We start from the raw sequence: 25,444 nt of genomic DNA on the forward strand, positions 1-25,444 counted from the left end.
GGTGGACACAGGCTGGGATGTGACAGTCAATATGTCATCGATATATAATTAATATGTTCGCATTAAATAGTATGATTGGATATGCTCCTATATGATACAAAGTTTGTGGCTACGGCTCGGTATGCAATCAAGGCTCCTTATGTGGCAACGGCGAAGGCTATAGCTGTGAGCTGGCTATTGCTTTGGGCCACCAATGGGTGATAATTGAATCTAATTCTAAGGAGTGAATTTCTTCCTTATCAACTTCGTTGGAAACTGGCAGATGGGAAACCTTTCCTACCTTGGCGAAGTTTTGAGGTTAAGGGACTCTTTCCAAGGCTGTCGCTGATCTTGGGTCCCAATACCAGCCAATTTGGCGGCGGACAGGTTTTTTAATCCAAATTCAAAGTATTTAATTCCTCTACACCTGTAAGTGAAAGATCTTAGATCGTCGAATTTGAACCACATTATTGTTAGTTCATTGTAAAGTTAAGCCCACATTCTTTCTCCTTACTGTAGATAATATCGTTTGTTCAAGAAAAAAAAATGTTAAGGAGATTGTCTCAAAATGGGATCTCTATGGACTATCTGCCATCTCATAGTTTAACGTTAGTTTTCGTGTCAACATTATAAATCATTGTGCAAAAAACATAAGGTGAACATTGTGCAAAAAAACATAATGTGGCAAAGAGTTTTACTTTTGAGAGTCTCCTTAGCATTTCTCTTTAAAAAAAAAAAATCCACTCTGCAACAAAATGAAAGATCAATGGTCAAATAATAGCTTAGCTGTTTACATTGAGAAATATGTTTTTTCTTGTATTGTATTGACAATGAAACTATCATGACACATTTTCAGAGTATGAAAACTTTTCGTGGACAAATTTAATCTTTGTAACTTGTAATTCTTTTTTTTTTTAGGGAAAACATGTAATGTTGTTTTCACAAAGATTATGAATAAAAAGTTGTAGTTTGTAGTTTATTTTTTCAATGTCATTTTGGTCTTTTTCTTTTTCTTGAGCTTTAAAATTGTGACCACTCGATGTTAAAATCCAGAATCCGTCACTTGTTGTGGGGATCATACCACATCAGATTTCAACGATCCGAATCATCTATTTTTCAAGTTACATCTTATAGATCATCATTACAAAATATTAGCCAAATTCAAAATATTTGAGACATCTAATTAAGTTCAAAGAAATTGGCCAACACTATGTTCTAAGAAACATTAAATTTTATCGTGACAATTAAATGGGAAAATGTTTTCGGATTGAATTGAATTTTTGTAAGAATGATCTATGAGTCGAGACTTACAAAATAAAAAATTCGAATCGTTGAAGTTTGATGTGGAGTGTGTCCAACAACCAATCTCTTTTTTTTTTTAATAAAAAAAAAGTGAAGATCGATTTCTTTAAAGGGCCTATCGTTGTTTATATGTTAATTGTCACTAAATAAAACAAAATTATGTCACCAAAAGGAAATAAAAACAAATTTGGCTCAAATCAAATAAAACTCGAGACTAGAAGTTGTGGCAAGTTAGGTGGGTAATTAGGTTAAGAAATAATATATAGAAGTGATGATTGGTCTAATACAAAATCACAGCTCACAAGTCACAAATGAGAGAATCCAAAACCAGCAAATGGGGGGTGGTCAACCCATCCCCACTACCCAGCACCCCAATTTTTCAAAGTCGTGTTCCGTTTGGATCTCCACAACTTCAAAACAAACATCTCAGTGTTCCAATTTCTTTCCTTATTGAGAAACGATTTGTAGCTAATTATGTGATCGAAATGCTTCATTGAACTCAAAACCTTATTGACAAAATGAAAACTAAATGTCACGATCATTGACAACCTATCCCCTAATTGAAAATTAATTGTATTTATTCAAGGCTATAACCATGTAATTTGTACAAGAAATAAGGTTGTGCGTTTTGTTACTTAGAAAGAATGCGGTGATTAGCATATGTTTCGCGAAGCTAAATTTTTTTTGGTAAAATATTGCCAGGTTTTGCTCAAAATTTTTTTTTTGGACAATTAGGTAAAATAAATATATTTTGACAATTTGTTACAAAAATAATCAGTGTTTATTATGTCGTTATTATCATCATTGTATTGATATTATGTCATCATTGTATCATCAATATATAATTAATATGTTCGCGTTAAATAGTATGATTGGATATGTTCCTATATGATACAAAGTTTAATCTTTAGCAAAACTAAAAATTGAAATGACCACATGAACATTAGTCGTATTGGTTGGGACTAGGTTTCACATCAAGCAAAGCAAAATCCTCACTCCTCACATAAACTTGTGTCGGATATTTTTCTGTTTTTTTTTCTCTCTTTGGAGTAAGAGAGCAGAGCCAATCAGAAAATACCAGAGAGACAAACTGCCACGCCATAGGAGAAGCCAAATGTTAGGAAGTCCAACACGCACCAACCAACTGAATGGCGCCAGTTGAAGGGACGAAGATCCTTATTTTCCCAGTTTTTGTCGTTAACCTCAATTCTCTCAAATGTCCCAGAACAAAAAACCAAGCACTGTGACTTAAACGCAGAGAATTGGGAACTCTGACACGCCTCATCACTTGGACTACGCCCACGTTCTTTGTTCTTCCTTATACCTCCCAATTTCTCCTCTCCATTTCATTTTTCTAATATAGTACTGTGCTTGTTGACTGGTTTTTCTCTTCTGTCAAAACCCCATCAAGTTTTTGCTCCGCAGCTGCACTTTCAAATTTCAACGGTTCTGAAGGGATTTGGAGTTCTGATTCTGGTTTAACTGCTTACCGAGTAAGTACTTTTGATGCTTTTATCTGGGTTCTCTTTGGTTTGTGAGGAAAGTAAATGGTAATTAGAAAGTTCTGTGCTTTTTGTTGTTTTGGTTGAGGAGTTGACTTCAATGTATTTCTTGTGAAGCTTGAAGAACAAAGGAAATGCAAAGTATAAAGATGTCAATTTTTTTTTGTTTTAGTTCTTTCTTGCAGTTTCTGACAGTGATGAGTTGATTTAATTGGTTTTCAGTAATCAAATTATTAAAATGTGAAGAGTTTTATATGAGACTCACTTGTCCTTGTTTTCAAAGCTGTTTCAGTTTTGATTGAATTCAACTGTACATCTGATGAAGTTTATTCAGTTCTCTTGATTTAGTTAGGGTTTACAACTATTAGCATTATCATTATCTAAGGATCTTCAGATCCAAATTTATCTCTTGATGATTATATATGTTCATGTTTTTCGGGTTCGGTTTTCATTTGTGCTTTGAGGAAGATCTGTATGTTGTTTTGCTTCATTGCCAAATTGGGATCTGTGCACTTTACAAATTCACAATATTGTTCATGTTTATATTTTCATTGTGTTCTGCAGGTATCTGCATTCATAGATGGCTGCAGTACTTGCTACAAACAGATGCTATTGGCACAATGTGGAACTGATAAATCAAGGGAAAACAGCAGATGGTCTTGGTTTCTCAAGTTCAGTTTCAGTTCATGAATCCCTTAAGTCTGGGAGACCGACAAGTAATATACCTCGTACTGATCAGTCTCTTAAGTTTCAAGTGCAAATGCGACAGGCTGATTCATCCTCAAGATTGGGAGTCAATGGACGAGCTGTGAAAATGGTACCAGCTAGTGAGGTATCCCCATCCAAAAATAAGGTTGAGGTAGTGAATGGCACAAAGCAGGTTGTTAATGGAGCAAGTATAGTTAGAAGAAATGCTAGTCCGGGCTTGGTTAAGACACAAAAACCCCGACCAACTAAAGAACTTCCCCCGATGGAGGAGCTAAAGGTTTTGCCTTCGGATGAGGGCTTCAGTTGGGCCAATGAAAATTACAATTCTTGGCAAAGGAGTGCAGATGTATGGTCATTTGTTCTGTCATTACGGGTGCGTGTCATGTTGGACAATGCAAAATGGGCATATGTAGGAGGATTCACAGAAGATAAGCAGGTTGGTTTTGGGACTCTTCTGTGGCTACTCTTTTTCCCCTGCAACTTATCTCATTCCAGGCCAAGTCTCCCTTCAGTTTGTTGGTTTTGTGGACTAGTTTCTTTTGTTCCGTTTTAAGTTTTGTACAAACTCTCCCATTCAGAAAAACAGAAGGCGAAAGACTGCATCATGGCTCCGGGAGCGTGTACTGCAGCTTGGCCCAACTTTTATCAAACTTGGACAATTATCTTCGACAAGATCAGATCTGTTTCCGCGTGAGTTTGTGGACGAGCTCGCCAAGTTACAGGTACATAATATAGGCATTATCTTCTTCAACACTTATTATGTTAGTTTATAAGTAGGCTCTCAGCATTTGCATAATAATGTTCGTGATAATTTTGCTGATTTTTCCTTATGTGATTGTTATGAAATTATACAGGATAGGGTGCCGGCCTTCTCACCAGCAAAAGCAAGAGCCTTTATTGAGACTGAACTGGGAGCTCCCATCAACGTATTGTTCAAGGAGTTTGAGGACCGGCCAATTGCTGCTGCTAGCCTTGGTCAGGTGCTTAGTTCTTAACTAGTTTTCATTATACGATGTCGGGCTGCAATGTTTGAATTCTTAAAACATCAAACAACACAGAATTTGAGTTTAATTATATTAATGTCAAAAGAACATATTCATTTTCTCCTCCACATAATACCTATATGAAATTTTTATTCGAGATGATTGCACGCACTTTTCCTTGTTTGGATATTGATGAGTTGTGTCTTTAGGTCCATCGTGCTATCTTGCATAACGGAGAGAAAGTTGTTGTGAAAGTTCAAAGGCCCGGTCTCAAGAAGCTTTTTGACATTGATTTAAGTAAGTACATACGTTGGATATAAAGCTAGGCTGACAAGCCTTACATGCATCTCATACTTCTTAGATGATGTTTGATATCACTAATTTGAACTTAGTAGTTTTAGTTATATCTCTAACCTATTTCTTCTTACTGCCAGAAAATTTGAAGCTAATTGCCGAGTATTTCCAGAACAGTGAAACCCTTGGTGGTCCAACAAGAGACTGGATCGGTATTTATGAAGAATGTGCCACGTATGCAATACGCATTTCTTAGTTGCTGTGTTAACCATTTATTGAAATTTCGTATCTACATATAATGCGAGTTCTGATGCTTCGAATTATATCTGGCCTTCATGGATTGCAGGATTTTGTATCAAGAAATTGATTATATAAATGAAGGGAAGAATGCTGACAGGTTTCGCAGGGACTTTCGCAATATAAAGTGGGTTCGAGTACCTGTATGTTTCTTGCCACAGAGCTACAACAATTAAAACTGCACTCTTTGTACTGTCTTTCTGAGTTATATCTTGACGATGTTTCTTTCCCTTTTGTAGAATGTCTTTTGGGATTATACCGCCATGAAGGTGTTGACATTGGAGTATGTACCAGGTTTCACTCTATACTAATGTTTTTGTTTTGTCCGGATCTTGTGTTTTTCATAAAAATCACTCGGTAGATTAATGTGGTCCAGTGTCAATTTTCTTTTGTTGGTAATCCTTAATGAGAAGTCTTTCTTCTGTTTCAGGCATTAAGATAAATCGGCTAGATATGCTAGATTCACAGGGTTTTAATCGTGCTCAAATTTCATCACGCGCTATTGAAGCATACCTGATCCAGGTCAGGAAATGCGTTCTTCTATCAACCAGCTGACATGACTACGCTCTTCTTGACATGAATGCGATGACTATTTTGTACTGAATGGATGCATCTATTCCTTGACTGTGTCTGTTTTGTTTTGATTACCATAATTCACTGTTAACTATCTTAGCCAAGTGTTTGATTAGCTGGACTTTGCTATTCATGCAGATACTCAAAACCGGTTTCTTCCATGCTGATCCTCATCCAGGAAATCTTGCCATTGACGTGGATGAAACGCTGATCTATTATGATTTTGGTATGATGGGAGATATTAAATCTTTCACCCGGGAGAGACTGCTTGAACTTTTCTATTCTGTATACGAGAAAGATGCAAAAAAGGTGTGCTTTCTATGCCATAATCTGAAGGAAACCGATTAAAATATAAACACTAATCATCTATTATTTTTGTAGAAAGTGTATTAACTATTCATTTTCACTTTGCTTATTAAGCATTAGGATGGCCCTGAATCATGCATTTGAATTCATTAGGAACACAAAATATATCGTCATGTCTGGCCTTGCTGCAAAGGTTTAATCTCACAAAAGCCACTCGCAGGTTATGCGATGCCTCATTGATCTCGGAGCACTTCAGCCTACCGGAGATTTGTCATCTGTATGCACCATCCCAGTACTCATTATATGTTTTAAAGGGAGAAGTCACTTGAGAGAGTGATTTTCAGAAACATTTAGTGCTCTGTCTTACACTTTCTTCCCCCAATCTCTAGGTACGGAGATCCGTTCAATACTTTTTGGACAATTTGTTAAGCCAGACACCAGATCAGTCGCAGACGTTTTCTGCAATTGGGGAGGTATGCATATACTGTTTTTTACTTGTTAACTTGTCTCATTTGTGTACACGATTGCGTGCTATTAAAGAAGATGCCCAGTAGCACCATGGCTAACCAAGCTACTGGTTTTAGCTCTTATAAAAAGGGCTAGAAAAAGGGGGAAACAGTGGAAACGGGTTCTTCTACCAGACAATGAGATTGACTGCAATTCAGTTACAAAACGATGTCCTGGTGATGGTTACATGTGTTTTGAGCTGATGAAGATGTCAAGTCATTTTATCTTTTCGTTCTAAATATTCTGTTTTTAATCTAAAGTTGGTGACGGGGCTTTTCTTAATCACAGGATTTATTTGCAATAGCACTAGATCAGCCATTCCGATTTCCATCCACGTTTACTTTTGTCTTAAGGGCATTCTCAACCCTGGAAGGTACAACATTAAAACTTTTCAATCTTGATTCTATATTCTCCCGAGTTAAAATGGATTTTGTTTTCGGTCCAATGACATTATCTGATAAGCATAAGTTAATATGTGTTTCAGGTATAGGCTATATTCTCGATAAAGATTTTTCCTTCGTGAAGATTGCTGCACCTTATGCTCAGGTTAACAACTATAAGTTACTATTTGCGCGTGACAATTTCGTGTGTTCCTTAGCAATGGTTTGGAAGTACATCGCTGATATTATACGCTATATGCAGGAGCTTTTAGATTTAAGACAGAAGCAGCGTACGGGGACACAGCTTGTAAACGATATAAGGAAGCAAGCAGATGACGTACTGCAACCTAACTCTCTTTCCTTCCTTTAGTTCCTTGTTCTTGTTTCTGTTAAGCAAATAAATTTGCTTCGTTCGATTTCTAGTTCAGGAAAATAGTAAAAACCAACATGTTTCTCAGTATTGGGCCTATTGGCACTAAGCGTTCTTGTGCATGTAACTTTAGGCTAGAAGCTATACCATGTCGATGCCATACAGAGTTCAGCGAATAGAGGAGTTTGTGAAAGAGCTCGAATCAGGGGATCTGAAACTCCGAGTCCGGGTACTTGAGGTATGCAATCTTAACTTTTATGTATACAAACACAACTGCACAAGTTCAATTAACATGAGTAAAACTACATTTTGGCAGTCGGAAAGAGCTGCACGAAAAGCAACAATACTACAGATGGCGACAATGTATACAGTCTTGGGAGGTACCCTGGTGAACCTCGGGGTCACTTTGAGCAGTCAAGGCAGCCAAGCTTTCGCAAATGGATCATTCATCGGCGCAGGTAACTTGTTACTCAAGAAAACTTTGATATAAACACACCTTCCTGTCCATTTCGTTGCATTCATCAAAGCTTTCGACACTTTGCAGGAATCTTCTTCACGCTGTTAGCTAGGTCTATGCAGAGGGTGAACAAACTTGATAAATTCGAGAAGATGATCTAATGTCTCAACCGAAAATCTAGAAACTCGTCTTGCCATTGCAGTACAGCGTCTATCTCGTTTCTCGTTCATCCCTCTAATTCTTCATCAGCTTCATATAGGCCCGTTTTTTTTTTTTTTTTGGATGCATACACAAGAGTTGTATGCGTTGTATACCATACACACAAACATGAAAATAGTAAAGAGTGCCTCAGAAATCTGTGCCCTGTATATGTATAAGCAATTGGTGACTGTACAAAGAGGCGACAAATTTATTATAAATTTTTAATTTTTAATTTTTTTAATTTTAGAAATATTAAATACAAGAACTTCTTTGTAGGGATTGCCATGCAATGTGTACGTTTAGTTGGGCAAGGTGTGTTATCCGTTGGATGCAGTAGGAAAGTATCTTTAAGATGCTAGAATATCTTAAATATAATTAAGAAATATTCCTAAAGATATTATTTAATTAATAATATCTTTGAATTATCCCAAGAAATTCTTGATTGGATTTGAGGGTGATTTCTTGCTTAATTAAGTTAGCCTTCAATAAGGAAAGCTTCAAAGATATGATTTGGTTACTAATCCTATCTTTAATACAACTTTTTTTCTTGGCCATGGGCATAAGAGTGAGTCGTATTCAGCAACTCAAGTCTTCTTGAAGGTTGAGTGGCGTATGAAACGGATGTGGGCCTCATCAATTTAATGAGGCATTATTATGTCCTGCAATAAAAGCTTACATGTCAGCTCAATGATTTTCTAGATTATTTTTTACTCCACAATATTCTATAACGATTCAGATCAACAATCTAACAAATATAACATATAAGAATTTCATTCTGATAACGTGGTATATTAGATTAATAATATGAGCGAAAAGAAATATTTTAATTTTTACTTTTTAAGAATTTTATTGACAATTTAAAATTTTCATGATACAACATTATTGCTTGTAAAAACACAAAAGAGAAAATACGCATGCAAAAATATATGAAGATAATTTTAAAATGTCAATATCAACTTCGACTACGATATTCCATAAGTTAGAGAAATCTATCGCATACAAGCGTAACGTGTTGAGTGGACCAAGTGGCATTTGGCTTAGAGCAACCATACTTTCAACGACATAAATGTGAAATTAAAAAAATAAAAAGGCAGCACGTCAGTGCTGGCTGAAGTAAAAGTAGCAGAAAAGGGACAAACGACATTTGAATTATTGTAGTCAACAAGGGTTGCACAAACTATGTAATATAATTTGGTGGTTGGTGAACTTTTACCCAATCTTTCTTCATCCCCCAAATTTTGCAATGTTTAGCATTTCATATATGTGTGGTGCTATTCTTATGCATATTTTTACTTTGCACATATCTCTCTTTCAAATTTCAATGTTAAAACGAATAAATTAAAGAAGATGAACTGCAAAAAATTATCAAAAGTGTGTGGGAGGTAAAAATAGGCTCCTGAATAGCATTATCCTTTCCATCAAAATGCACGGCAACAATGAACTATTAACTACCCAAATTTCATTAGTTTTGTCCTAAATGTGTGCAAACTATTATTTATGCATGTGACAGCCCGTCCCGGAATTTTGTAATGTTATTGGTCTCGAATGTGGAAGTTACTAAAATACCCTTGGACGTTAAAATGTGTTGTGTGTATTGTGTACTTAGGTTTTGGATCTATCCATTATTTTCCTAAGTTTTTAGAACTAAGGGTAGAGGTCGCACTTGGTGCGATGGCAAGTGCCTTTGCCCATGAGCGGTAGGTATCGGGTTCGAGACTTGGGAGCAGCCTCTTCATAAATGGGGGTAAGGCTAGCCGACATTCACCTCTCCCAGACCCTGCGTAAAGCGGGAGCCTTGTGTACTGGGTACGACATTTTTAGAACTAAGGGAACAAAAAAAAAAGGGACTTAGTTTGTTGGTTTTGGTTGGTGACCCACATGGACACACACTCTCCCTCTCTCCCGTTGACACTCTTTTCCATTTTCCGTACAACGTTCGGACCAGTTTCAAAACCCCTTGATCACTCACGGATTGAGGCTAAAGTTGGTGTCTTTGAGTTCTTGGCAAGCTAAGGATCACAACCATACCTTTCTTTGGACGTGAAACCCTCGTTTTCCTAAGAACCCGAGATACCCAGTTTGGTGCACTGTTCATGCACACGTAAATGTGAAGGTTTCAGTGGTTTTTTAGCTTCTAGGAAACTTTAGGACTTCTCCACAAAGCTCGGAGAAGAAAAACGAGGTGAATTGGACGTTGGGAAGTCGAGATCGACGAGTTCAAAGTTTGGCCGGATTATCAAAGGATCTCTGACAAATTCTCGAGTATTTCAGGTCCCAAATTTGGTAAGGTTTTGTTCCTTGTGTTGTAAGCTTCATTTTGGTGAAAATTTCGTGGAATTTAGTGCAAAAATGAGAGAGATATGAGGTTTTACATATCTGTCCAGTTTCCGGTCCATTTCGTTGCATTCATCAAAGCTTTCGACACTTTGCAGGAATCTTCTTCACGCTGTTAGCTAGGTCTATGCAGAGGGTGGACAAACTTGATAAATTCGAGAAGATGATTTAATGTCTCAACAGAAAATCTAGAAACCCGTCTTGCCGTTGCAGTATAGCGTCCATCTCGTTTCTCGTTCATCCCTCTAATTCTTCATCAGCTTCATATACGCCAGTTTTTTTTTTTTTTTATGCATACACAAGAGTTGTATGCGTTGTATACCATACACACAAACATGAAAATAGTAAAGGGTGCCTCAGAAATTTGAGCCCTGTATATGTACAAGCAATTGGTGACTGTACAAGGAGGCGATCAATTTATTATAAATGTTTAATTTTTTAAAGTTTAGAAATATTAAATACAAGAGCTTCTTTGTAGGGATTGCTATGTAATGTGTCGACGTTTAGTTGGCTAATATGTGTCGTCCGTTGAATATACTTGAGAAATAATCATGAAGATATTATTTGAAATAATCGTGAAGATATTATTTAATTAATAATATCTTTGAATTATCAATTCTTGATGGGATTTGAGGGCGATTTCTTGCTTAATTACGTTAGCCTTCAATAAGGAAAGCTTCAAAGATTTGATTTGGTTATCTTTTTTATTTTGTTTTTTTTTTATGTACATTGATATTTTTATAATAGGGAAAGCTTCAAAGATATGATTTGGTTATCTTTTTTTTTTAGTACATTGATATTTCTACAATAGGGAAAAAGAAAGTTTGGCTAAGTCACACAATGAACAACCTAATTTGATATCGAATTCGTCATCCACGATATTCAAATATAAGACCTCTCACTCCCAAGTGAAGAGAAATATCACCAGATCGTACTACTGAATAACGATAACATGAGCGAAAAGAAGATTTTTTATTTTTACTTCTAAAGAATTTTATCGATAATTCAAAATTTTCATGATGCAACACTTAATGCTTGTAAAAGCACAAGAGAAAATATACACATGCAAAAATGTATGACGATAATTTTAAAATGTCAATATCAGCTTCGACTAGATATTTTGAACCATTGGCTACGCTCCATAAGTTAGAGAAATGTATAGCATACAAGCGTAATGTGTGGAGTGGACCAAGTGGCATTTTGTTTTTTGGCTTAGAGCAGCCATACTTTCAACTACATAAATGTGAAATTAAAAAAATAAAAAGGCAGCACATCAGTGCTTGCTGAAGTAAAAGTTGCAGAAAAGGGACAAACGACATTTGAATTATTGGAGTCAACAAGGGTTGCATAAACTATACAATATAATTTAGTGGTTGGTGAACTTTTACCCAGTCTTTCATCATCCCCAAATTTTGTAATGTTTAGCATTTCATATATGTGTGGTGCTATCCACATGCATATTTTTATTTTTTACATATTTATTTTAAATTTCAGTCGTTAAAGCGAATAAATTGAAGAAGATGAATTGTAGAAGATTATCAAAAGTGTGTGGGAGGTCAAAATAAATGTGTGAATAACATTATCATTTTCATCAAAATGCACGACAACAATGAACTATTAGCTACCCAAATTTCATTAATTTTGTCCTAAATGTGTGTGAACTATTATTTATGCAAGTAGCGGATTGTTTTAGCTTATTTTTATAAATTCATTGTGTGTCGAGTTTAAACTTTTTTTTTTATCTCATTATAATGTAGAGAAAAAAATATCGTTTGTGTTATATATATATATATATATATATATGGTAGTAGTGAGATATGTACTCATTTGGTCATTGGTGGTTGACTTGACCATCTATATTTCAAAGTATACCTAGAAAGGTAGTGTTATTTACATACTCATTTTTACTTCTTAAATTTCTCTCAATTTTCGGTTGCCGGATTAAATGAATTGAAGAAGATCAATAACAAAAAAGTAATAAGAATGTGTATGAGATAAAAATAGAAATGTGAATATCACTATCCATCTACAAAGTCAGCAGTCATGTTCATACTAAATCATTTCACAATTCAATATTTTGTCTCTTTTAATTATAACTAACTTGATTTCTTTTTTGTTCATAAATCATAGTCCAAATTCAATTACTTATTTCGGGGTGGACATTGTTGAACACTTGAACTCATCACTACCAAAATCAACTTCAACTCCATAATACTATTATTTCTAGTTTAGTCCAACTAAGTTAACAATGATTGCCACCAACTTAGCTTATTAAATTATTACTAAATCAACATACTCAAGTTGGTAAAAGTTTAGCCGCTATATACATAATACATATAGATATAATGATAAGGTATCATAGTCTTGCTTTCTGTCGATAACAAGCGAGGCTAGGACGGCTTATACACTTTGTCATAACATTGAAACGAGTAACTGGGATTTCATCACATACTCCAAATTACTCAATGCCTTTTTGCTTAATTGCGATCATCACACGCACATACTAATTTCTTTAACATAGCTATTATTCTTTTTAAGAAATGATTTTTGTACGCTTATTTTTTTTTTCTTCTGTACTCTCTTGTTTATCTTCATCACCCGATTCTCCTTTATCTTATTTTTATTTAAAATAAAAACAAAGAAACATAAATGTGCAAAGAACGAAAAAAAATGTGTGCGAAAATACCTTTTTATTCTTTAAACCAAAAAATGATGCAGGAGTTGTATCCATTACAAAATATAATATTCTCCTATACGATTATGTAAAATTAATATATGCATCATTTTTACCGGAAAAGGATCACAGGGATCCTATAATCGTGATTGTTCATCGTGCGATTCGTTTTTGTTAGGTATTATTTATATTTAATTATAAATTTAAAATTTTGAAATGATTTCTGACTACACGATATACGATGAATGGTCACGATTACGGGATCCCTATGATCCCTAAGAAAAGGATTCGGCGAGAATCAACTAATTAAAAATTAAAGCGTAGGTTAGTGAGCCATCTTTCTTACCAATTAATTAAAAATTAAAACCATCTGAATTTGAGGTAGTTGGCGGAAAGGGATCTCCGGATCCCTTCCTCCTAATCCACCAAATCAAAGATATTGTACCATTAAAATTTGATCTAACGGCTATAAATAGAGATATATTTTAAAAGTTATAATAACTTCAGCAAATGAATCAAATTTGTATAACACGAATCCACTGATTTGATAAATTAGGAGGAAGGGATCTGAAGAATATCCCTTGTGTAGTTTGCAGCAAAATTTAGAGCTCTCCTTAGTTGACCATTTTGTATTTCCCCCCGCTCACAACAAACAAAATAATAGTTATAATAATTATAGTAGGTCTCACATCTACGATCTTTGTCAAACTTGGCTCCTTAAGCGCACACACATCTAAATGGACCAAATCCCCACATAAACAATTCATAAAAAACATTACTTGTTAAGCATCTCTTGTTTTTTGATACAAATGATATCGAAAGTGGAACTTAATAATGCTATTAACCACTAGAACTATAAATCATTTGTATTAAGTACACTCTCTTAATTATATAACCAATGGACTATGGGTCTGTTTAGTTTTTTCTTTTACTAAATGTGTTGTCAAGACTCAAGATCACCTTATAATAATATTAACATTTATCCAACATAATAACATTATTAATTTTTTACAATTCTTAATATAAAAATAACATTAGGAGTTTTTAGTTCTTATTACCCGCTAACGTATGTCACAATTGACATTTTTTAGAAACCCATTCTGTAATTTACTTCAAATATTTTCATAGTTGTTTTAAATATTCAAAGAAATAAACAACAAAAACTGCCCCAATAAGTGGGACTCTTTCATTTTTTCAGAAAATCTTTAAATTCAATATTTTCATCTGAACATTTTAATCAGGAAGTTTTAACGAAAAACTCGTGGTATTGTTCACTTTAATGAAAAATCATATTTTTACACTAAAAAGTCAAACCTGGTACTATTCACTTTACCTTTTATATTGTCCTTATTATTAAAATTCAAAGATTTCAAATCATTTTCATTAGTTTTTATTTTAATCAGGGCATTTTTGATAGCTACACATCAAGTAAAAGCCAAAAGGGGAAACAAAATTAAAAAATGATTAAAGTGGCCCTTCATTCTTCAGGGGTATTTTGGTAATTCCACCTCCAAAATTCATGTGCTCGGCAGCTCGTCAGCTCTCTCCCCTACTATATAATAACAGCAGCCGTGCTTTTGCATTTGCAGCAGATCAGCACCAATTCAGAGACTTGCAAGTCAGTCTTCTTCTTCCTCCCACCGACTTCCCGAACCCAAAAGGTAGCAATTTGCTCTCTCTGGTTCTCGATTTTTTCTCTGATCGCAGCTCACTACTCGCTCCATTCATCCGTGCGATCGTTCTTAACGTTGCTTTGTTTTTCTTAGCATTTGCATCGTTGGATTGATTAGGATCTGTGATTTTGTCGATAATTTTGAAGAACTGTGATGATATTTTGTGCATGCTTTGTTTGTTTGCTGATGATAGATCTAGCTCTGGTGAAAAATCACGCACTTACTGTTTGGTTCCAGAGGAAAAAGAAAGAACTTGGCATTGGTTGTAGTGTTGTGGAATTGAATTGGGTGGCTGGTTTTTTCTATGATTTTCCAGAATGTTTCATACTAATACTATGTTTGGAGTAGGGAAATAAACTTAGAATTTGGACAAAAGTCAGAATTTATTAGTACCCTTGTTTCAATAGCCAGAACAAATTACTTATTTTAAGTGGTACATGGAACATTGCTCTTTTACTTTCTGGAATTACCGTTTGATTGTTGGGGAATTTATGAGAACAATAATGATTATAATAAGTTTATGTAAAAAGAAAATAACAAGCAAAGCCGTTTGTTATTTTTTGTCAGTTTTCCCTCTAAATTTTGAACATTTAATGGTTTATTTCGATCCTTCATTTTGTTATACGTGTAATTCAACATGGAACTCTGTTATGGATTCTATTTTGTTGCTCATTTTGATTCACTAACTGAGTACCTTGTAATTATTGCAGATTTCCATTTGCTTGTAACAATGGCTCCAGTTTCTGCAGAAGCATGTTCCGATTCAATCAACCCTAGAGGTTTTTGTTTACCTGTTTTTTTCTTTCTAAAGTCATAGGATTTTGTTAATTTCGTGGCGAAGGTGATGCAGTAGAATCTATGGTGGTTGCAACAAATAATCACTGTATTTGAAAATTAGATTTATTTGGAACACTGGTTTTCTAAGTTTCAAATTTGTTTCCATGTTTATTGATCATAATGTAGATGTTTGCATCGTTGGTATTGCAAGAACACCAATGGGTGCATTTCTTGGGGCACTTTCATCTGTACCAGCCACCAAGCTTGGGTCTATAGCTATTGAGGGTGAGCAATATCTCCTACTTCCTTAAGCGGATAATGTTTCTCGTTTTTTATCTTATACTTTTTAATATTTAGCATCGTCTGATTTTTCATATTCCCCTTTGTCAACCTGCAGCTGCTCTTAAGAGGGCAAATGTTGATCCAGCACTTGTAGAAGAAGTTTTCTTTGGCAATGTTCTCAGTGCAAACTTGGGGCAGGCTCCTGCTAGACAAGCTGCATTAGGTGCAGGAATCCCCAATTCAGTAATCTGTACCACTGTTAACAAAGTCTGCGCATCAGGGTTGAAAGGTGCAGCACCTTCGCTGTTTCTACTTTGTTTTCTCTTTCAACAATGAATTTTCATTTTCGGTAGGAAAAATGATATTAGAATAACACAAATTTGATTTCGGTTATTGCAGCTACTATGCTCGCAGCACAAAGCATCCAGTTGGGCATCAATGACGTTGTTGTGGCTGGTGGCATGGAAAGCATGTCAAATGTGCCCAAGTATCTTGCCGAAGCAAGGTTAGTTACTTCGTCCGATTCATGACTCTTTTAGACTTTAAAATGAAACTTCAACAGGCACTGATGGGATACAAAAATAAAAATCCAGGAAAGGATCTCGACTTGGACATGATTCTCTTGTTGATGGAATGCTGAAGGATGGTCTGTGGGATGTCTATAATGATTATGGCATGGGAGTGTGCGCTGAATTATGTGCTGATCAGCATTCAGTTACAAGGGAGGACCAGGTAAAATATAAGCCCTTTGGTGCATTCTAATATAGCACATTCACCATCATACAAGATTATTCATATATTTATTTGTGGCCAACTGCAGGATAACTTTGCTGTTCAGAGCTTCGAGCGTGGTATTGCTGCCCAAGGCTGTGATGCCTTTTCATGGGAGATTGTTCCAGTAGAAGTTTCTGGAGGAAGGGGAAGACCATCCACCATTGTTGATAAAGATGAAGGTCTAGGCAAGGTAATAATAAATCGTGCTTGTATCAGTTAGACACCTTAGCAAATTTATGTTTTTCTTGCACAATATAAAATCTCCATCAGTACACCCTGCTAACATGAATGCCAGTTTTTAGAGTAGATAGTTTCAATGCTTCACAGTAGAGATATCACTTTTTTATCTTTTGCACTTTGTTTAGCCAGAATTCTTATTTGTATATAGAGGAAGAAGGGGTGGGGAAGTGCATTCTACAAAGTTTAATCTACGACTTTATTTTTGCGTTAAATCCATCGTTGCTAAGTGATCGTAAAAAATATCTCATATTATAGGAGTCTAGGATATATCTGAATCACATTCTCTGAGTTCACCCATCTCAGATGTCCTTATTCTTTGCTTTGTTATGATGTCAGTTTGATGCTGCCAAATTGCGGAAGCTGAGACCAAGTTTTAAGGAGAGTGGAGGTTCTGTGACTGCCGGAAATGCTTCTAGTATCAGGTTATTAGTTTATATATTTCTGTAATTGTTATTTAATCCCCTTCATCTAATAATTTGTTGTTTACATTCGTTTACTTAAATGAGCACAAAAGTCATTTCCTAAGTTGTCATTGGTTTGATTTTTAATTGATGGAACCACCTTCATTTCGGTTTCACATGTCTTACAATGGAAGTGTTTCTGAAATTTGAAATTCCTTTTATCAATAGTGATGGTGCTGCAGCATTAGTTTTGGCAAGTGGGGAGAAGGTATTAAAGCTTGGGCTACAAGTGATCGCCAAGATCAGTGGATACGCTGATGCTGCTCAGGTACTGTACAAGTTTTTGTTTATCTGAACAAGATTGTAGAGCTTGGAAGTTGAAAGTGCATTTTTGTTTTCATTACCATTCATACCACTATGCTTACCTGAGATAAACTGCACAGGCACCAGAACTATTTACAACAGCTCCGGCTCTTGCAATTCCAAAAGCTATTTCAAATGCTGGCTTGGAAGCTTCTCAAATTGACTTCTATGAAATTAATGAAGCCTTTGCCGTAAGCTATCGCAGTTTGTGGCAATCTTTTTAAATAGGGTAGCATCTCAAGGCTGCCAATATTAATTGGAGCGATTTTATGTGTGCAGGTTGTGGCTCTTGCAAATCAGAAACTTCTTGGACTTAACCCAGTGAGTTCTCTTTCTCTCTCTCTCTGATTGAATGCTTAGAATGAGTTGCATTTAACTTTTTGTTGATGAAGCAGTCTCAACTCCTTCCGTCAGGCTTTTAGTAGCACAGGAATTCGCATTTGTTCGTCTTGCCTTAACTCATTTTCCGTTCTCATTTCAGGAAAAAGTTAATGTGCATGGTGGAGCTGTAGCGTTGGGACACCCTCTTGGTTGCAGTGGAGCTCGTATCTTGGTCACTCTTTTAGGGGTATATTTCACTTCCTATTCTTTTAAAAGAAAAGATAATATTTAAACTTGAAGAACGAACAGGCTCTGATTTACTTTTGCTACTCTCCCGCACCTCTCCTTTCCGTTCTAACTTACCTGGAATTATTTAACTATCGAACGATATCTTTTCTTTCAAATCCCTTATTCAGAGTGCAACCCTATTGTAGGTGCTCAAGCAGAAGAACGGGAAATACGGTGCTGCTGGTATTTGCAATGGCGGAGGAGGTGCATCTGCTCTTGTTTTGGAGCTTTTGTAAGCTAGTTTCAAGTCACTAACTGGTAATATTGGCGCGTTTCATGTCATTTTTTCTGATACTTGATGGATATCTTCTAAATGTGAGTTAGCTTATCAGTTTACATGACTCGTGTTTCAGTCCAGAATCGCTGAGGTCAAACCTTCTTCGTGTGAGAGATGAAACCGCCACAAGCAAAGTTCCCGGTTGTGCAATTTATTCTGCTTTTGTACTTGATTTGCTTCCCCAATAAATTACAAATGTATTTAGATTTTAGAAGAAGTATATTTCCAATACAGTTCAGTTTCACCATCCCTCTCTCTCTCTCTCTCTCTCTCTCTCACATGCTGTACATGTTTTGGGTTGGATGCGTGGTACCGAGCAATGATGTGGAGCTAATGGCCTGTACTAAATTGTACAAGTAATTCAGCGCTTATGATATGAGAGGATGATGAGTTTATACTTTATTGTCTAACAATGATAATCAATTTACGCATTTTGTTATACGTGAATTGGTTATACAGTTATACTACACATAATCCTGAACTATACTATATAAGGATCCTCATCGGATCATTTTCTTAAGAATTCTGAGGATTTCGTGATCGCGATCATTCATCGTATATCTTACATAAATACGTAATGAGTTTGATTCTTAATTTTGATGGACCGTTGCTGTGACGTAGTTGATGAATGATCAGATCATGAAAATAGTCCTGTAAATATTCGGGTAAAATCTTTAAATTTTATTTTCACAACTGTTAAGACGTTCAACTGAAGAGATTTTTCGATGTGATCAGTATATGGAATGGTGCATCACGTGTCATTATACAAATAGTTGGATATATGTGCTAAAATGTTAATAACTTAAAAAATAAAAAATTTTACCATTTTAATTAAAACACATGGTATACCATTTATATTTTCATTACAATTAAAAATATTTCTATCGAGGAAAGGTATACTGTATACACACAATACGAGATGGAGTCAAATTTAATATCGTGGGGAAACAGACAAAAGCTGTATGGGATGCATAGCTGGAAGCACCACACACCATCCAATCTAATTGGTTCTTCAAACAGTCGGCCCCTATTCGTCAAGAGATTTTTCAGTGTTCCCGTCACATGAAGTGGTACATCAAATGTCTTATATAAATGGTGGGTTATGTGTGTTAAAAGGTTAATAACTTAAAAATTAAAAGTTTCCATCACTTGCATAAAAATATATTATGTACTATCCGTATTCCCGCCACAACTAAAAATTTTTCTTATTCGTCCCATCCTGCTCAGAGATTTTTAGTGTGCAAGAACTGGTTTCTAATACAATTGAATTGGTTGGAAATTTAAGAAAAAATTTCAACTTGTGACACTTATAATTTATTTAAAAATATTTTTAAAATGACTGAAAGTATTTTTATAAAATTGATTTTAGATTCTAGAAACATTTTAATTATTTAAAAAAAACATTAAATCTGTACTTCTTGAAATAAGCATATTAATAACTTTTCTACGACTCACTTAAATATTTATTAAAAATTAATTTCAAAAATATTTTTTCAAAAACACTTTCAATTGTTTTAATAACACTTCAAATGAGCTTTAGTTGTTTTAATAACACTTCAAATGAGCTTTAGTTGTTTTAATAACACTTCAAATGAGCTTTGTGTATCAAACCGTGATTCCAACCCACTAAAAAATTTTCGTCATCGGACCCACCTCACACACACCAGTACACAAACCCACGCCGCGCCCTCTTCTCTCTCTCTCTCTCTCTCTCTCTCTCTCTCTTCCTTCCATTGAACCTCACCTGGAAAAAGCAGACTCGTCAATTCATCATCTCAAATCCCTTCAATACTCGGACCACCTCAAATCCCTACAACCAGAGAAAATCAGTCGCCGTTTTTTGTCGTTACTCTCACAAATCTCAGAGCAGAAAGTTATGGGGGTAAGCAAAGTGGTCGACTTTTTTGTCCTCTAATTCATGAATTGAATTTGCATCGGTGTATGTATATGGTTCCGTGTTTGATCTGAGACTCTTGAGTTCCTGTGGAGCGATTCCTTCCCTTTTTCAGCTTGCTGGTGTTGTTGGAATTTACCATATTGTCCCCCCTCCGATGCTTTCTACTTCCTCTTCATCCTTTTGGTTTCTAACTGTTAAGCAGAAGCTTGTTCTGTATGAATATGATGTATCTAGCTGGTGTTTGCTATCTGGGGTCACGTTTGCTTTCTGGGTTTTTATATGTTTTAATATTTATTGATAAAGTTTGTATTTTTAGCTTCTTGTTTGTTTTATACCAAACCGACTTTGAGTATTTGAGAATCAAATTGGATGTTGTATGTGTTTGTGTATGTGTGTAGATTCGGCTTAGACCGATAAGCAGCGTATCCGATTGCTTCCTTGTGTGCGAAACTTTCTCTGTGTCTGTTGTGCTGAATGGTTAAGTGTTGCAGTTTAGTGGATTAATGGGTTACTCAATGGTTTGAAACATACAATGGGTTCTTACTTGAGCGTGAGCCTTGCTCAATGGGTAAGGTTGTTCTGTTGCTTCATGGATGTTGCAGGTCTTTTTCGCCAAACGGGCGCCCAGCAAGTAGGGGTGATGCGGCGAGGCTGCGTATATCTAACCTCCTCAGACCACAGAATGGTCGGAGTTTGGTGCACTTGACTGTTCTGTACTTTACTTATTTGGTTTTAGTGTAAACCAATCTGATACTTGTTGGACTTTAGAAAAAAGAACATTTCTTTGTGTTCCCTTTAGGCATGTATAAAGTTGATAGCAGATATCTTACAAGATTGTCGAATTTCAAACCTCTTCTTCTTTTTGGAATACCTTCATATTGAAGAGTAATTACAGGCATCGGCGTTTGTAAACCAATGCATTAATACATATTACTTTCTATATCATGGTGTTGTATTCTCATGCATTAGGATTAAGGTAACAGTAGTATGATTAGCTGTTTTTTTTTACTGATGTGTGGGAGCAAACCTTCACCTCAGTCTTAATCATCTTCGTTACGTGGATATTGTTTGTCTCCATAATTTCATGCAAGCACATCTGAAACATTGAACTTTGCACACAATTGTGTTATTTATATATCTCAATTCAGTACGCATAGACTTTGGATGATTGACTCCCTTTATCAAAAATATGTAAATCTACAGGAAAAGGGTGTACCGCTGCCAAAATTTGGTGAATGGGATGTCAATGATCCAGCATCAGCTGAGGGATTCACTGTAATCTTCAACAAGGCTAGGACTGAGAAGCAGACAGGTGGTAGACCTGACTCACCATCAAAGGAGGACCACGCATATAAGCAAGGAGCAGTTCTTGGAAAGCCTCCATCTGTAAGTTGGACTCATTGGCCTTATAGTTCTCCGTGGAATACCATTATCTCTTTTATGCTTGACGCTGTTTGTGTTTACATAGTCATATCTTTTCCTAGAGCATGAATGGTGGTTGAGTTTGAGAACAGAGAAGATTTAATTGAACCATAACAAGCATTTTATGCACAATACATTGGAATCCTTACATCTTCATCATCACATTTTGCGTGACTATGTTTGCATATAATCCCTTAATTTCAGAATTAGATTGCTCAAACTCAAACTATTAACTACCCTTTTTTTCCTCCCAGGAAATAGCACACCCATTGATTTTATAAACGTATCTGTTTCATATTTTATCTTTTCGCTTGGTAAAACTCTCATCTGGTTTTGTTAAATGATGTCCAACTAAGCTGGCACCAAAAAAGTAAAAAGAAAGAGGGAAAAAGAAAAGAATGCTGCCAGTTGATCTTAAGCCACCCTAATGTGATGATGAAAAAGATGATAGCTTGAAAAGTGATACAATGATTGGATTTTTTACGTTTTTTTCTGCTTTGATGTGTAGAAAAAATGGTTTTGCTGCTTGCGTTCGGAGTCGTGAGGAGGTACCAGCCATGTCATAAATTTTACAGAAGATACTACTACGTATTTATGCCCCCCACGACGATGTATATTCCAGAAGACTGGAGCTGTGTTCAGAAGCCATGATTGGTCCCTCTGGAATCTGTTGTCTGTCGTTTTGAACATTGGTAGAAATTGTGGGCTTATTTTGGGAGACGAATGATTGAAAAATGATACTGTTTTACGTTTATGCATACTGGTGAACTATGATTGCATGCAGCCTCCTTTTCTTGAATCAATGCTTGATGCTGAGTTAATCGTGACTGTTTCTTTCCTGTTCTCGGTTCGATTTGAGTTTCTATGTCGTGTAACCGCGTATTTGTGCGCTGTGAAGCTTTGTATTTTCTCGTCAGTCTTTTTCCCCCTCGAAATCTCCCTCTGGGAAGTTCCAAGCTTTTACGACTCCATTCATTTGCAATTTTGCACGAAAATTGCTCCTCTCAGCAATTCGGTGATCGATTTGGTTGTAGATGAAATTCAAAATCTGCAGTATTTCCAATGGATGCACCACAAAGCCATTGAGGAAGCCTCAACGGACTGATGCAACAGAACCTAATCTTCCAGCTCCCTCTCAAAAAGCACAGAGGGCCTGTTTTGGGGAAAAGGATCCTCTGGGAATCCTAGGCATCCCGTGATCGTAATGTACGATGAACGATCACAATCACGGGATTCCTAGGATCCCCAATAAAAGGATCCGGCGAGGATCATTTTCCTTGTTTTTGGTGCTTCTACAACGGCTAAAAGAGTGTTTGGACAACTAAAGCACTTTGGATAATGTTTGATACAAAACATACAAGATCTTTCTGAGAAGCAACTCCTTCAAGAAGCACTTCCAATTAGGTTTTTAATAATTATTCCGGCGTGATTCTAATGCGAATCCCCAACAGCACACTGTTTCGATCTACACTGATTTTCAAGATCCGAGCTATCAATCATTCCGGCATCTCTCCGGAAGATGATTTCTATTTTTTTATCCAATACTTTAGTTTGCACCCAATAGAACACGGACATGAGTCAATACCATTACTAAAAGTGTTTCTAGCAAAACGCATTTAAGCAGAAGTATTTCCTACAAAAGCAATCCCGTACGGGCTCAAACTAACAGCCAAAAAACTGCTTCAAGTACTAACAGCAAAGTGTCTTTACCAACTCCAATCAAACATGTCAGCTAAATCTACCATTGTGCAAGGCAACTCAAATTGTCCAACAATAAGCAAAAATACACATCTTCAAAATATTAAAGCCGAAGCCAATGGTACATTTTTCTGTTTTGTAACATTTCAGTATCTAAATATTCTTTCCATTTTCTAACATTACAACCAGTAAATACCCGAAAACAAGTTCGCAACTGACTAATCTAAACTCTAGAAGATCCAAGCTTGCGTTCAAACAAACGTTTCAGAAGAAAAACTTGGAGGCAGCTAGCTCCAATAAGCGCTGCCGATTCTATCAATGCCTTGTGTGTTGCTCTGCGGCTCATTCCTTCATTCACTGCACGAAAATCAAAGATTCGGGGACCTTAGCTTCGTGTGCCCGTATGTGACATGCAGATGCAAGTGCAAAATCATGTACTTCTTGAAGTACTATAGTTTATGCATAAGAGATTAAAACTACACAGAATAATAAATACCTATTGCTTGGCGGTCAGTCTCAGCTTCTAACCAATGTTGTTCGAATTGGATGTTATAGAGGGCTTCCTCCAACTTTTGAATCTGCTCCAGCAAGGGTGTGAAATGCTCTGCATACATTCAAATAACATTCCGTGACCATTATTCCAATATAAAGAAGACTCACCTAGAAGGAAAAAAAGGCGGCGGAACTTGAATAACAGTAAAGTGGCCTCTCACCGTCTTTAGCATGCTGGTCATGGTATGTGAAGTGAGCAGCATGTACATCGAAGTCAATGGTTTCGTGGTAAGGAGACTTGTTCGTGAAGCAGAACTGGTGAACACCTTGGTTCTGAACCACTAGCTCATACTTCTCGCTCGTCTTGCCGCGTATGTCATGAATTTGTTCACCACCAGGTCCCTTTATCTGACATCGGCAACATAGTTCAAAAGTATAAGAAAGATTTTAGAAACAGGAACCACTATCATCATTATCGAACAAAAAGCAGCGTCCTAATCGAAAAACCAATTGGGGGATGATCTTAAATTCCTAAACTAGCAATTGGGACTCAAAGTACCAAGTTACCAACAATAACAACATTATATTCCCTCTCCCGCTCTATTCATCTCTTCTTTTCTGATACAATCGATATCGGGGGAGTAGAACCGAACGCAGGACATCAATGCAGGCTAAACCATAAACGATCTCAACCGATTGAGCCACAAGTCCCGCTCTATCTCCCGGCTTACGACGGCAACAGATAATTCTACCCTCTTAACGAATGCAATCATAAACAAAAATCCACAATCTTTATCTTCTATCAAAATTCAACTTGCCAAGGCAGAAAAAGTAACACAAATCAGCAGAAACCATCGAACTTTCTCCACAACAAGATCAAACAGACGAAAGTATGACAAAATCACACAATTGGGAAAAACAAACAAATATGAAACATCATAGTATCATTCATTCATACCACGAGATCAACGCCGTCTTCGGTGTAATGCCAAGTCGAATCTACCTTGATTACCACAAAAGAGACATGGATGGTGTCTCCCATGTACTTTGCATCATGGGAGAAGCACTCTTCCCTGTCAATCACGAACCTTAACCCTAACGACCCTTCCAACTGGCACAAAACCAGAAAACCCACCAGCACCAAACTCAGCGCTACGTGTCCCCCGCACCAGAACTCCATCTTCTTCCCTGCAAATCCATCAATTTTTCAGCACACAAAGTCAAACAATCGCCCAGTTTTTTTAGCCACAAATAATCGTTACCCAGATAGATATTTAGAGATGCAAAAACACAGATCGGGAAGAACACGAAAAATTACCTCGGAAACTGCTTCTGGTTTTCGTATTTGGCAGAGGTTTCAAGTTTGGGATTTTCGGATGAACTGGGATTTGAAAAGTGCCCAACTCGAACTTGGGCTGTCTGACAACGGCAGTTCTGGTTGGACAAGCATAAAAGGACAATCAACGATGTCGTTTTGTTTTTTGTTTTTGGGCTTAAGCCACGTGGCCGGGGTGTGATTCAATAGCTTTACCAGTGGCCAATGGGAACGCTCCACGTTGGATGATGCTTTCCAGGTGGAAAAAAGCGAATTTCGCTTGCGTGGTCCGTGATGTCAAAAACCCCCAAAAATCTTTTTTTATTTTTTTATTTTCGTAGTATGAATTTAGTGATA

General features: G+C 36.3%; 4 protein-coding genes across 6 annotated transcripts; 3 read left to right on the forward strand and 1 right to left on the reverse strand.

Annotated features, from left to right (window-relative positions):
* Nucleotides 1-2,378: 2,378 nt before the first annotated feature.
* On the forward strand, nucleotides 2,379-10,395 carry LOC126634324 (protein ACTIVITY OF BC1 COMPLEX KINASE 7, chloroplastic). Of its 2 annotated transcripts, none has more exons than XM_050304816.1 (18): nucleotides 2,379-2,774; nucleotides 3,348-3,927; nucleotides 4,070-4,213; nucleotides 4,346-4,471; nucleotides 4,684-4,771; nucleotides 4,909-5,002; nucleotides 5,115-5,208; nucleotides 5,305-5,359; nucleotides 5,496-5,587; nucleotides 5,777-5,947; nucleotides 6,165-6,221; nucleotides 6,334-6,417; nucleotides 6,740-6,824; nucleotides 6,936-6,997; nucleotides 7,094-7,168; nucleotides 7,335-7,439; nucleotides 7,518-7,659; nucleotides 10,292-10,395. In XM_050304816.1, exons 2-18 carry the CDS (start codon nucleotides 3,364-3,366, stop codon nucleotides 10,363-10,365), a joined length of 2,112 nt encoding a protein of 703 aa, XP_050160773.1. In that variant the 5' UTR covers nucleotides 2,379-2,774; nucleotides 3,348-3,363; the 3' UTR covers nucleotides 10,366-10,395. The 2 variants fall into 2 exon arrangements, with proteins under 2 accessions (XP_050160773.1, XP_050160772.1); XM_050304815.1 differs by lacking the exon at nucleotides 10,292-10,395 and adding an exon at nucleotides 7,746-8,091 and having other exon boundaries at nucleotides 2,388-2,774.
* Nucleotides 10,396-14,348: 3,953 nt separating this feature from the next.
* On the forward strand, nucleotides 14,349-18,510 carry LOC126634327 (acetyl-CoA acetyltransferase, cytosolic 1). The gene is made up of 14 exons (XM_050304819.1): nucleotides 14,349-14,528; nucleotides 15,251-15,319; nucleotides 15,504-15,602; nucleotides 15,715-15,888; nucleotides 15,999-16,104; nucleotides 16,193-16,331; nucleotides 16,420-16,563; nucleotides 16,950-17,035; nucleotides 17,243-17,342; nucleotides 17,458-17,568; nucleotides 17,657-17,698; nucleotides 17,859-17,945; nucleotides 18,133-18,244; nucleotides 18,340-18,510. The coding sequence occupies exons 1-13, from the start codon at nucleotides 14,387-14,389 to the stop codon at nucleotides 18,220-18,222; spliced, it is 1,389 nt and encodes a 462-aa protein (XP_050160776.1). The 5' UTR covers nucleotides 14,349-14,386; the 3' UTR covers nucleotides 18,223-18,244; nucleotides 18,340-18,510.
* A 1,372-nt stretch (nucleotides 18,511-19,882) lies between these two features.
* On the forward strand, nucleotides 19,883-22,403 carry LOC126634345 (protein NOI4-like). Of its 2 annotated transcripts, none has more exons than XM_050304863.1 (3): nucleotides 19,883-20,145; nucleotides 21,364-21,546; nucleotides 22,091-22,403. In XM_050304863.1, the coding sequence occupies exons 1-3, from the start codon at nucleotides 20,140-20,142 to the stop codon at nucleotides 22,124-22,126; spliced, it is 225 nt and encodes a 74-aa protein (XP_050160820.1). In that variant the 5' UTR covers nucleotides 19,883-20,139; the 3' UTR covers nucleotides 22,127-22,403. The 2 variants fall into 2 exon arrangements, with proteins under 2 accessions (XP_050160820.1, XP_050160819.1); XM_050304862.1 differs by lacking the exon at nucleotides 19,883-20,145 and adding an exon at nucleotides 20,177-20,845.
* A 942-nt stretch (nucleotides 22,404-23,345) lies between these two features.
* LOC126634344 (transmembrane emp24 domain-containing protein p24beta2-like) lies at nucleotides 23,346-25,224 on the reverse strand. Its single transcript, XM_050304861.1, has 5 exons — nucleotides 25,091-25,224; nucleotides 24,731-24,960; nucleotides 23,994-24,180; nucleotides 23,777-23,884; nucleotides 23,346-23,637 (listed from the first exon to the last, which is right to left on the reverse strand). Exons 2-5 carry the CDS (start codon nucleotides 24,950-24,952, stop codon nucleotides 23,504-23,506), a joined length of 651 nt encoding a protein of 216 aa, XP_050160818.1. The 5' UTR covers nucleotides 24,953-24,960; nucleotides 25,091-25,224; the 3' UTR covers nucleotides 23,346-23,503.
* Nucleotides 25,225-25,444: the final 220 nt, after the last annotated feature.

The sequence above is a fragment of the Malus sylvestris genome, chromosome 9 (assembly GCF_916048215.2).
Source record: "Malus sylvestris chromosome 9, drMalSylv7.2, whole genome shotgun sequence".
NCBI classification, from domain to species: Eukaryota; Viridiplantae; Streptophyta; class Magnoliopsida; order Rosales; family Rosaceae; genus Malus; species Malus sylvestris.